Consider the following 11684-nt stretch of genomic DNA (forward strand, 5'->3'; position numbering starts at 1 on the left):
GGTCAGGTCGCGGATTTGCTTGCGGCTTTTTGTTCATCTATTTTTTTTATTTTTCGGGCCGCCCCCGTGGATCCTCTCGTCGCGCCCGCGGAGGACGACTGCGGTCGCGGCTCCCCCGCGGACTTGCTCTCGGCAAAAACTCCAAATCTCCCCTTGTGTTTCTCTTTTTTTTTTTTTTGAAACACACTCCTTCCTACTCCCTTCGTAGCGTCCAAATGCACACCTACAAAAGTCAAAAACACAAACACAAAAAACATACAAAAAACCAAACATACCCAATGATCTAAAAATGAAAATCAAATCAAAGCACGGGTTGCCTCCCGAGAAGCGCTTAGTTTAAAGTCGGAAGCTCGACATTATGCAAGCACAAAAAGTTTTAGTCATAGCGAGGGGCATAGAGTTTCGAAAACTCTACATCCTCCACTTTCGCAATTTCAAAATAAGGCTTAAGCCTTTGGCCATTCACTTTGAAAACACTGTCCGTACTCAAACTTCGGATATCAACTGCACCATGAGGGTAGACTTTACAACTACAAAAGAGGCCATCCCAACGGGATCGAAGCTTACCCGGAAATAATCTCAAGCGGGATTGGTAGAGAAGTACCTTGTCACCCACCTTGAACTCCTTCCGCATAATCATTTTGTCATGCCAAGCTTTTGTCTTCTCCTTGTAGATGGTTGCATTCTCATAGGACTCTTGGCGGATTTCCTCCAACTCTTGCAACTGAAGCTTCATATGGTCTCCGGCTCCATCAAAGCGCATATTCAGTTGCTTGATTGCCCAATAAGCTTTATGCTCTAACTCCACAGGCAAATGACACGCCTTATCGAAAAACAACCGATATGGAGACATGCCAATAGGGGTCTTGTAGGCAGTCCGATAAGCCCACAATGCATCCTCAAGATGGGAACTCCAATCCTTGCGGGTGGGATTCACGGTCTTTTCCAAAATAGACTTAACTTCCCTATTAGACACCTCCTTGACCATTTGTTTGAGGATGGTAGGGTGTTGAAACCTTTGAGTAACTCCATACTTCTCATCAAAGCTTCAATGGTCCGATTGCAAAAATGAGTGCCTTGATCACTAATCATAGCACGGGGTACACCAAACGAGAGAAAATTTGTGACTTCACAAAACCTGCCACAACTTAGCATCGTTAGTTTGGTGGCCTTCGCTTCCACCCACTTGGAAACGATAGTCCACCGCAAGGAGAATGTAAAGATTTCCACTGGAGTTGGGAAATGGGCCCATGAAATCAATGCCCCACACATCGAAGATTTCACAATAGAGAAGAGAATTTTGGGGCATTTCATTCTGTTGGGAGATATTCCCAACTCTTTGACACTTGTCACAGACCTTACAAAAAGCATAGGCATCACGAAAAAGGCTTGGCCAAAAGAATCCACAATCAAGTACCTTTCGTGCCGTTCTCTTGGCTCCAAAATGTCCACCACATGCATGAGAATGACAAAATTCAAGAATAGAGGCTACCTCACTTTCCAGAATGCATCTCCGGACAATTTGATCGGCACAATGTCTCCAAAGGTATGGATCATCCCAAACATAGTATTTTGCATCGCTTCGTAGCTTATCCTTTTGCACCTTAGTAAACCTGGGGGGAAACTCATGAGAAACAAGAAAATTCACAATGTTAGCAAACCAAGGACGGACATCCCGGATAGAAAACAAGGTCTCATCCGGGAACTCTCCAAGAATAGCCTCTTGAGAATGGGGTTTGTCCTCATCATGGACAAGACGGCTCAAATGATCAGCCACAAGATTTTCAACTCCTTTCTTGTCTTTAATCTCCACCTCAAACTCACTAAGAAGCAAAACCCACCGTATGAGGCGGGGTTTGGCTTCTTTCTTTGCCATCAAGTATCTAATAGTTGCGTGGTCGATGTACACAATGACCTTGGTCCCAAGCAAGTAGGACCGAAATTTTTCAATCGCAAAAACAACAGCTAACATTTCTTTTTCCGTGGTGGTATAGTTTCTTTGAGCCCCATTCAATGTCATAGATGCATAATGTATTTCATGAGACGCTCTACCACTCTTTTGACCCAAAATAGCCCCCACGGCATAATCACTTGCATCACACATGATCTCAAAAGGGAGAGACCAAATGGGGGCTTGAATGACAGGGGCCGAAGTAAGCTTCTCTTTTAACAAGTCAAAGGCCTTCTTACAAGCATCATCAAACACAAAATTAACATCTTTTTGCAACAACTTGCACAAGGGAGAGGACACCTTAGAAAAATCTTTTATAAACCTCCGGTAAAAACCGGCATGACCAAGGAAAGACCAAATTTCACGGACACTAGTGGGGTAGGGGAGAGATTGAATCACATCGATCTTTGCTTTATCCACCTCTATCCCCCTAGATGAAACAACATGCCCCAACACTATGCCTTGTTCAACCATGAAATGAAATTTCTCAGAATTTAACACAAGATGAGACTCAATACAACGTTTCAAGACAAGGGACAAATGGTACAAGCATTGGTCAAAAGAGTCACCATGAACGGTGAAATCACCCATGAAAACCTCTAGAAACTCCCCCACAAAGTTAGAGAAAATACTTACCATACACCTTTGAAAGGTGGCAGGGGCATTACAAAGTCCAAAAGGCATGCGCCGATACGCAAAGGTGCCAAAAGGACATGTAAATGTTGTCTTTTCCTGGTCCTCTGGAGCATTGGGCACTTGAAAATAGCCGGAGTACCCATTAAGGAAACAATAGAAAGCCCTCCCTGCAAGTCGCTCAAGCATTTGGTCAATAAATGGAAGGGGAAAATGATCCTTTCTAGTTAACAAGTTCAAACGGCGATAATCAATACATACCCTCCACCTGGTTTGAGTTCGGGTGGGTATCATCTCGCCATTTGCATTAGGAATCACTGTGACACCACCTTTCTTTGGCACCACTTGCGTAGGACTTACCCATTTACTATCGGAGATGGGGTAAATAATACCCATTTGACACAACTTTATTACCTCCTTCTTTACCACCTCCATCATGGGTGGGTTCAAACGCCTTTGAGGTTGCCTCACCGGCTTAGCTTCATCTTCCAACAAGATCCTATGCATACATGTGGATGGGCTAATGCCACGGATGTCGGCAATTGACCACCCAATCGCCGTCGAATGCTCCTTGAGCACCGGCCTCCACCAATTTGCTCTCTTGTTCCAAGGTCAACTTGTTGGAAATGATAACTGGCAAGGTCTCTTTCCCACCTAGGAAGACATACTTCAAATGCTCCGGGAGAGTTTTGAGCTCAACATCGGGGGCCTGCACAACAGAAGGAAGCGATCTTGTGCTAGGCACAGTAAGTGGCATGGGCTTATAGTTTGAAGGATTCAAAGGGAGTTTGGAAAGCTCATTCAATTCAACAACAATTTTAAGCACATTATCTGGCAAATAAAACTCCAAAGAATTAGCATTCAAACTAATGTCCAAAACACTTTGCAAATCATCATCACGTAAGACATCGAACAGACCTTGAACACATGGCTCAAACACATCAATGGCACAGAGAGAGTGATCCTCAATGTTAGGGTATCTCATGGCGTCATACATATTAAACTCAATAATTTGACCATCAAACTGCATGGCTAAAGAACCGGTGTCACAATCAATCTTAGTCTTAGCCGTTTTCAAGAATGGCCTCCCTAAAAGAATAGGGGTCGAATGCTTATCATGCTCCATATCAATCACATAAAAATCAGCAGGAAAATTCAACTTATCAACTACCACAAGGACATCTTTAACTACACCTCTAGGAATGGAAGTGGATCTGTCCGCAAGTTAGATAACAACATTGGTAGGAAGCAAATCACCAAGTGTCAAGGACTCATACAAAGAATAAAGAAGCACATTAATGGAGGCTCCTAAATCTAACATGGCCCTATCAATCTTAGTGTCACCAAGAGTTATAGGAATAGTGAACATGCCCGGATCATCACATTTCTTTGGCATTCTCTTTTGGAAAACAGCGGACACATGTTCACTAACCTTAACGGTTTGTTTCCCTTTAACACCACTTTTCCTCTTTATTGAACACATCTCCTTTAACCACTTAGCATACAAAGGCACAGTCTTAATCAATTGCAACAAAGGAATATTCACATTACATTGGCTAAATGTTTCATAAATATCCTTAGAGAAATCAAGCTTACGATTGTCCTTAAGTGCATCGGGAAAAGGGGGTGTCGGTTTGTAATCCGGGAAAGATTTTACCTCTTGGTGAGAGCTAGGAGTCACCACTTTTTCCACCTCTTTGGAAGGAGTAACTCCACCTCCTCATCTTCAACTCTTGTCTTCTCTTCCACAACTTTACCCTTCTTGGGCGCATGATTAATAAGCTCCTTGCCACTTCTTAATGTCACAACACTCACATTCTTCTTGGGGTTCACCTCGGTTTGAGATGGCAATTTTCCAGAATTTTGGGCCTCAAGCCTATTCATGACACTAGACATTTGGCCCACTTGTGTCTCCAAATTGTAAATGCTTGACTTGGTCTCTTGTTGAAATTGCACCATATTAGACTGCATGGTAGTTACATTCTTAGTCAAGGCTTTGATCATATCTTCAGTGGACATTGAGTTAGAGCTAGATGATTGCCCTTGAGGTTGATATGGTTGCTTGAATGGAGGAGGTCGATTTCCTTGTTGAAGATTTTGATTCCCTTGAAAGTTTTGATTCCCTTGCTTGTAAGTGAAAGTCGGATGATCTCTCCAACCGGGATTGTACGAATTGGAGTAAGGATCATACTTTCTATTTCCTTGATAGCCCAAAGCATTCACTTGTTGAGTGTCTTCTTGCAAGGTTGGGCAAGCATCGGTAGGATGACCGGTATTGGAGCAAATTCCACAAGCTTTCACTTGTTGAGGTTTGTTACTCATCATGAATTGCCGGAACATATTCTTAAGGTCGGAAACCTCCGACTCCAAAGACGAATAAGAACTTTCGACTTTAACACCCCAGGTAGCATTCCTCTTAGAATAGGTGCGAGAACTCTCAGCAAACTCACTTATGAGCTTCATGGCTTGTTGTGGGGTCTTGTTATCAATGTTACCCCCACAAGCAGCATTCACCATCCTTCTCTCATCTGGAAGGAGCCCAGCAACTAAATACAGCACAAGATCCTTCTCGGCAAAACCATGGTAAGGACAACAAGCAACGAGCCTCTTAAACCTCTCTAAGTAGTCATAAAGAAGCTCATCATAACCTTGCTCAATGTTGCTAATGGCCCTCTTAAGCTCATTTAACATTTGAAGGCCAATCTGGATATGATGTTGACCGTACAGATTTTGATGTTCTCGACTTCATTAATGATTCTTCACCCTCTTTTTGCTTTGTTGGCTTACGGGATTATGATGGGTTAAGAGATGAGATAGTAGGGGAGTTATGACTAGAAGGCGACCTACTAGGTGGGATAGGATCAAAGGAATTATAAGGGATTTTGAGCGAGGTACCGGTAGATGGGTTGCGAGATGCTCGAATATGACCAGAAGAAGGATGTGGGATTTTGAGCGATTTTGATGTATTAGTAGAAGGGTTGAGTGGTGGGATATGACCAGAAGAAGGATGAGGGATTTTGAGCGGTTTTGATGTATTAGTAGAAGGGCTGAGTGGTGGGATATGACCAGAAGAAGGATGAGGGATTTTGAGCGGTTTTGATGTCATAGTAGAAGGCTTGAGTGGTGGGGTATGAGTAGAAGAAGGATGAGGGATTTTGAGCGGTTTGGATGTATTAGTATAAGGATTGAGTGGTGGGATATGACTAGAAGAAGGATGAGGGATTTTGAGCGGTTTGGATGTGATAGTAGAAGGCTTGAGTGGTGGGGTATGAGTAGAAGAAGGATGAGGGATTTTGAGCGGTTTGGATGTATTAGTAGAAGGGTTGAGTGGTGGGATATGACTAGAAGAAGGATGAGGGATTTTGAGCGGTTTGGATGTAATAGAAGATGTGTTGACAGATGGGATATGACCGGAAGAACCAGTGGGGGTTTTGAGCGATTTTGATGTAATAGTAGATGTATTGAGAGGCGGGATATGAACAGAGGAAGTAAGAGGGACTTTGAGCGGTTTTGATGTAACAGTAGATGAACCAAGAGGTGAGATATGACCAGAAGAAAGTTGAGGGATTTTGACTTGTTTTGATGTAATACAAGGTGGGTTTTTCCATATAGCTAATGGTTTGCTAGTTGTTGCACTTTTTGTATTCAAACATGGAGACATAACTTTTGTTGTGGTGGCACTTGGTGGGCAAAATGGTCCAAATTTAACATTAGAAGGAACCTCGTATGGCTGTGATTGAAGGATTTGTTTTTTGTTTGGTTGTGATGCATTTTCGGTCGAAGGAGAGCTGTGTGCAGCAGCAGCACCTGGTGACTGCGAAGGCAATGAACTGGGCTGGTCAGCTGCATGTACGTCCCTCGTTCTCTTCCCTCGATAAGTCATAATATATCACTGCAAGACAAAAAACGATAATGATCAAGCCCTTCTGAAAACTACTATAATATTTAAAATGAAGCAAAATTACAATTTACATCTACATTATTGATTATCATAGCTTCAGATTATGACGATAGGAAAAGATAAGGCTAGCACCGGCCTGTATGATGCATTGAATTTGAAGCTTGAAATTATTAGCTATCAGCTACAGGGAATCCAAAGATTTTAGCACAGCAAATCCAGTTTTTGTTTCTCCAGCACCATGTCAGAAAACTAATTCGACTACAAGTTTGTTAGTAATAATTGCACTTTCAGCTTTAGGTGAACCTTTAATAGTTTCATAAAGGCTTTACGTGAACTTAATGAAACTTGAAATGTGATTTTCAAATGTGAAAAGAATAGTGTGGATGCTATATTTAGAGACTTAAATAACGTTGTAGACATCTACACAGACACATTGGTACATTACTACATCTAATAAGGTGTGTAAAGTGTTTCGGATCCCCCAAAGTAGACTGGAAATTCTAAATAGTTTAAACAGTAGAGCAAATTATATTCTCTATCATATGAATTATGCACTTTTTCGGTTATGTACAGGGCATACGTAATTTCTTTTCCTAGAGTCTCGAATAAGATTAAAAAGTATTAGGAAGTACTCTAGGATCATTATAGCATGTAAGCCTAAATGTGAGGAAATATGTATTTTATCAATTAAAAGAATAAAAATTCTAAGTAACAGAATAGTACCTTCCAATTAGACCTGACAAAGGGCCACTTGTTATCCTGTAAATGCATATGCAACCATAGTGCATCAGAATAAACATATACATAGCTTTAAAACCATCATTTTGGAGACTATATATAACATTATCACATCATCTTTTCTTACCCACTCGAAATTCCACCACCAGCCGAGAAACCTCCACTCACACGCTCAACCACATTCATTACCAAATCAACCTTACCAGTGTCTGAAATGTTGGAAGAAAATGAAACTGATTAGATTAGGGGAAATTTGATTCATCCAGAGAATAAGACAGATGTAAATATCCAATCCAACACCACAAGTATCTTTATAATGCAAAATCAACACAATGGTCTCTAAAGTCTGAAGTAATGAACTACCACCAACTGGGAAACGAAAATAAAGCGATAATAGAAGCCAAACAATTCGGTCAACGGTATGGGAATATATCATATAATAATGGTAACTTAAAGATCAATTAAAGCCTATGCTCAAGGGGAAGAGGGTCTCTCCTTAATCCAACTAATAAACTAAAGGCCAACAGATCAATTGGCCTACAAAAAGAAACTCAGACATGAGGCCATGTATAAGAGATAGAGAGTTGCACAGTACAACAATCTCAAACTGCTATTTAAAGCATTATTACTTGTTTATACATTATGTACATATGCTTTACTAGGAAAAACAAGAGGTTCTTTAAAAGATCAAAGGTGTCAACGTCAAAAACTCAAACAAACTCATTATATAAAGTATCATATGAAAACTTCTATTTCCCTCGACCAACTTATCCGAAGAACAGTTTAAAGAGTTCTCATCATAGTAGCTATGCTATAAGCCTATAATATGGTTTTCTTTTCCCATAATGATAGCAAGAACTTAAGTTTTTTTAATCCAATCTTAGTTCCTTTAATTAACATGCTAACTTAAGACACGAAAAAACAACAATAATCTCCAATCTGAACAACAGAGCATGAAGCAATTAACCAAAAAATTAACAACAAAGCCTAATTAAGTGGCTTATACTATAAATCGATACAATACGACATCAATAATCAATATCCTCAGCAAAGCTTCACCCAATCAAAATAATCCACAACATATCACATTCATTTACATAATTTTTATGTAGATATAGAGTGAAATCAAGAGGGAAATGCAAACAGAGGAATAATAAGAAAGATAAATGTGGAGTAGACAAAGTAGTACCATTAAATAAAAGTTAAAACTCGAATCCAAAATCAAAACATAAATCCACAAATGAACAATGATAAAATTCTAAAAACCCAAAACCCTTCTATTCTAGAATCTCGTCATCCTCGGGTATATCAAACAAGTCCCTGGGCTTAGTCTTAATTACGTGCAACCATCCTTTTTGTATCTCATCCTCGACATAAAAAACTTGTTTTGCTTGAGAAGAGAAAACAAATGGATCATCATGCAAATTTCAACCAGTCTGCATCAACTTCGAGAAGTTGACAGTAACTCAGCCACTCGGGTATATTTTAAAACCCCTACGAATGTCAACCCAGTCACAACGAAACATTACAACCCTAAATGAACCATAGTAATCAAGTTCGAAAAATTCTTTCAGTTTTCCATAATACTCTTGGCCATCGGCTTCAACCATCACTCCAGAATTTTGTGTCTTCCGAAATCGTTCACGATCCACGGTATCAAATTTATATCCATTAATAATGACGCTTTTCATCCTTTTACCGCGATTGCTTAAACCACCGGCCAACGCTTTTCTCAGCTTTCCTTCTACTGTGTTATCATCTAGGTTATGGATCTATAATTCCAGGTAAAATATTTAGTTAAACTTTGATTGATATATAAAATAATTAAGGCAACCCGAAATTTTAAAGCATATAACCTGGTTTTGCAACCAATCGGAGAATTCGTTAAGTCTCCATTGATTTTCATAATATTCATTCGCCGCAATTTCGCCCACTCGATGCTCTTGCCGCTTTACTTGAGGAAATCACTTAAGAATTTGAAAAAAAAAATTGTTAAAGTTATAATTAATACATTCACTAGATAACCAATAATGGTACTTACTCAAACACTTGTTTCATCTCATCCGAATGAAGTAAAACATAGCGATGTGCTTGCTTTAAACTTTTGTCATCAAGACGAACATTTTCTCTCTTTCCAATTACGCGACACCTGAGTTGTTAGATAGTTATTGATGTGTGGAACCCGTCATCATTTCTTTTCGGTTTGTTGAACATGGTCTCAACACTTTCTAAATATCTCGAGCAAAATGTAATTGTCTCCCATAAAAGGAACCCTTCGGCTATAGACCCTTCAGGTTGTGCTTTATTGCTAACATGAGATTTCAAAAAGGCCAAGTACTTTAATATATATGAAGATTGTGAGTATGAAAGAGATAAGAGAAGATTTGATGGTGGATTTTTATATAAAAAAATTAACAAATTAAAAGAAAATCTGAAATTAGAAATAATGACCTTTCAATAGGATACATCCACCTGTAATGAACAGGTCCACCGAGTTTAACCTCATCCACTAAATGAATTAGTAGATGAACCATAATTGTGAAAAATGTTGGGAGGAACTCTTTCTCCATCTTACAAAGGGTCGGCACAAGCTTTGACTGAATGGTATCTAACTCTCCTTTATCAATGGTGGTTGAACAAATCTTCTTAAAAAAGTACGACAACTCCTCAAGCAAATCAATCACCTTTGTGGCATTTGATGCTCTTAAAGCAACAGGAAGGATTTCTTGCATGAGGATATGATTGTCGTGGCTTTTCATATTAATAAGTTTACGCTCCTTCATGTTCACATATCTTTGCAAATTTGATCCATAACCATCAGGAACTCTGAGCTTTTTCAAGACTCTTAAAAAACGTTCTTTTTCTTCTTTATCCATGTTGTATGAAGCTGGAGGCATATACTCTTTAACACGATTAGGATGCGTTTGAAGCCAAAGATGAGATTTTATATATATTTGTTTCAGAGCCTCCCTAGCTTTCTTATCATCTCTACTCTTGTCGGTTTCTAAAAGAGTTCCTAAGAGATTATCACACACATTCTTTTCAATGTGCATAACATCTAAATTGTGTCTAAGAAGATTATGTTCCCAGTATTCCAAGTCAAATAATATACTTTTCTTTTTCCAAAGAACCTTATCATTATCATTATCAATTTCATCATCCTCAACTTCTTATCTCCCTCTTTTTTTAGGAACCGTTTTTGATTTCCCATAAACATAATTAACTTCTTCTTGCTGCTTCAAAATTTCTGTCCCACTAGCATGAACCGGAGCAAGACCATATTCCTCTTTTCCATCAAATAAATTAGCTTGAAAACGGTAAGGATGATCAATCGGTAACCATTTTCGAGAACCGGGGTAGACAATTTTACCACCAAAATAATATGAACAAGTAGAATTGGCACAAGTAGGGCAAGCTTTATAACCTTTTGTACTCCAACCCGACAATATAGCATATGCAGGAAAGTCATTTATTATGGAATGTAAGGATGCTCGTAGTTTAAAGTTTTTTCCACTATAAACATCAAAGGCATCTACACCTTCCCACAACAATTTTAACTCATGGATTAGTGGTTGCAAATAAACATCAATATCAATACCGGGCCATATTTTCCAGGAATAATCAAGGACAAAATAAATGAGGATGACTTCGTACAAAGCCAAGGAGGCAAATTATAAGGAATCAAGAATCACTGCCATGTACTGTAATTAGTTTCATAAGACGATATGGATTAAAACCATCACTTGCTAGACCCAATCTAACACTACGAGGATCTTTAGCAAATTCCTCATATCTATCATCAAATTTTTTCCAAGCCTCTCCATCTGCCGGGTGGGTGATAATTTTATCGTCCTTGCGGTAAAATGCCATCTCATGTCTCTTGCAGTATTAGATGACATGTAAAGCCTCTTTAGTCTAGGGATGAGAGGAAAATACCGCATTACTTTAGCTGGCACCCCTTCATACATGTTTCTTTACCTTTCTCACTTGTATCACCTTGCTTGCCTTTCACATTTTGCCATCTTGGTGTGTGGCAAATATGACACTCACTTTTGTCTGCAAAATCCCCCCAATATAACATGCAATCATTTGGACATGCATGGATTTTCTCATAACCTAAACCCAAATCTTTAATTATCTTCATGCTTTCGTAATAAGACGATGGGAACTCCATAATATAAGGAAATGCGTCTAATAGAAGTTCAAGCAATTTATTAAAGACTCAGTAGACCAGTGGAACATACACTTAAGGTGAAATAAGTGCAATAGAAACGATAGCTTTGAAAAAGTAGTACACCCCTCATATAGACTCTCTTTAGAAGCTTCCTTGAGTCTATTGTACTTTGTCTCTTCTGCGTCGGTGTTAATTGATACATATTCATATCTACCTCGAATTGAAATTTATTTATCTCTCATATTTTCTTCTATAATATCTCATAATCTATCTATTTAATAACGGGG

At 39.2% G+C, this 11684-nt stretch overlaps 2 protein-coding genes across 2 annotated transcripts; both read right to left on the reverse strand.

The window, feature by feature from the left end:
* Nucleotides 1-376: 376 nt before the first annotated feature.
* LOC130589897 (uncharacterized) lies at nt 377-988 on the reverse strand. The gene has a single exon (XM_057391528.1). It carries the CDS (start codon nt 986-988, stop codon nt 377-379), a length of 612 nt encoding a protein of 203 aa, XP_057247511.1.
* A 2116-nt stretch (nt 989-3104) lies between these two features.
* LOC125493273 (uncharacterized) lies at nt 3105-5275 on the reverse strand. The gene is made up of 3 exons (XM_048636461.1): nt 4266-5275; nt 3904-4140; nt 3105-3798 (listed from the first exon to the last, which is right to left on the reverse strand). Exons 1-3 carry the CDS (start codon nt 5273-5275, stop codon nt 3105-3107), a joined length of 1941 nt encoding a protein of 646 aa, XP_048492418.1.
* Nucleotides 5276-11684: the final 6409 nt, after the last annotated feature.

This window comes from Beta vulgaris, chromosome 1 (genome assembly GCF_026745355.1).
Source record: "Beta vulgaris subsp. vulgaris cultivar EL10 chromosome 1, EL10.2, whole genome shotgun sequence".
Taxonomy (NCBI): domain Eukaryota; kingdom Viridiplantae; phylum Streptophyta; class Magnoliopsida; order Caryophyllales; family Amaranthaceae; genus Beta; species Beta vulgaris.

What these genes read in the sequence shown, in the direction of transcription:
- LOC130589897 (XM_057391528.1), bottom strand. Translation starts at nt 988, where the DNA reads ATGGTCAAGGAGGTGTCTAATAGGGAAGTTAAGTCTATTTTGGAAAAG.
- LOC125493273 (XM_048636461.1), bottom strand. Translation starts at nt 5,275, where the DNA reads ATGTTAAATGAGCTTAAGAGGGCCATTAGCAACATTGAGCAAGGTTAT. An exon ending in CCAAAGAGGTGGAAAAAGTG is followed by an intron (nt 4,141 to 4,265) that starts GTGACTCCTAGC and finishes TGAAACATTTAG; the next exon opens with CCAATGTAATGTGAATATTC. An exon ending in ACTAAGATTGATAGGGCCAT is followed by an intron (nt 3,799 to 3,903) that starts GTTAGATTTAGG and finishes ACTTGCGGACAG; the next exon opens with ATCCACTTCCATTCCTAGAG.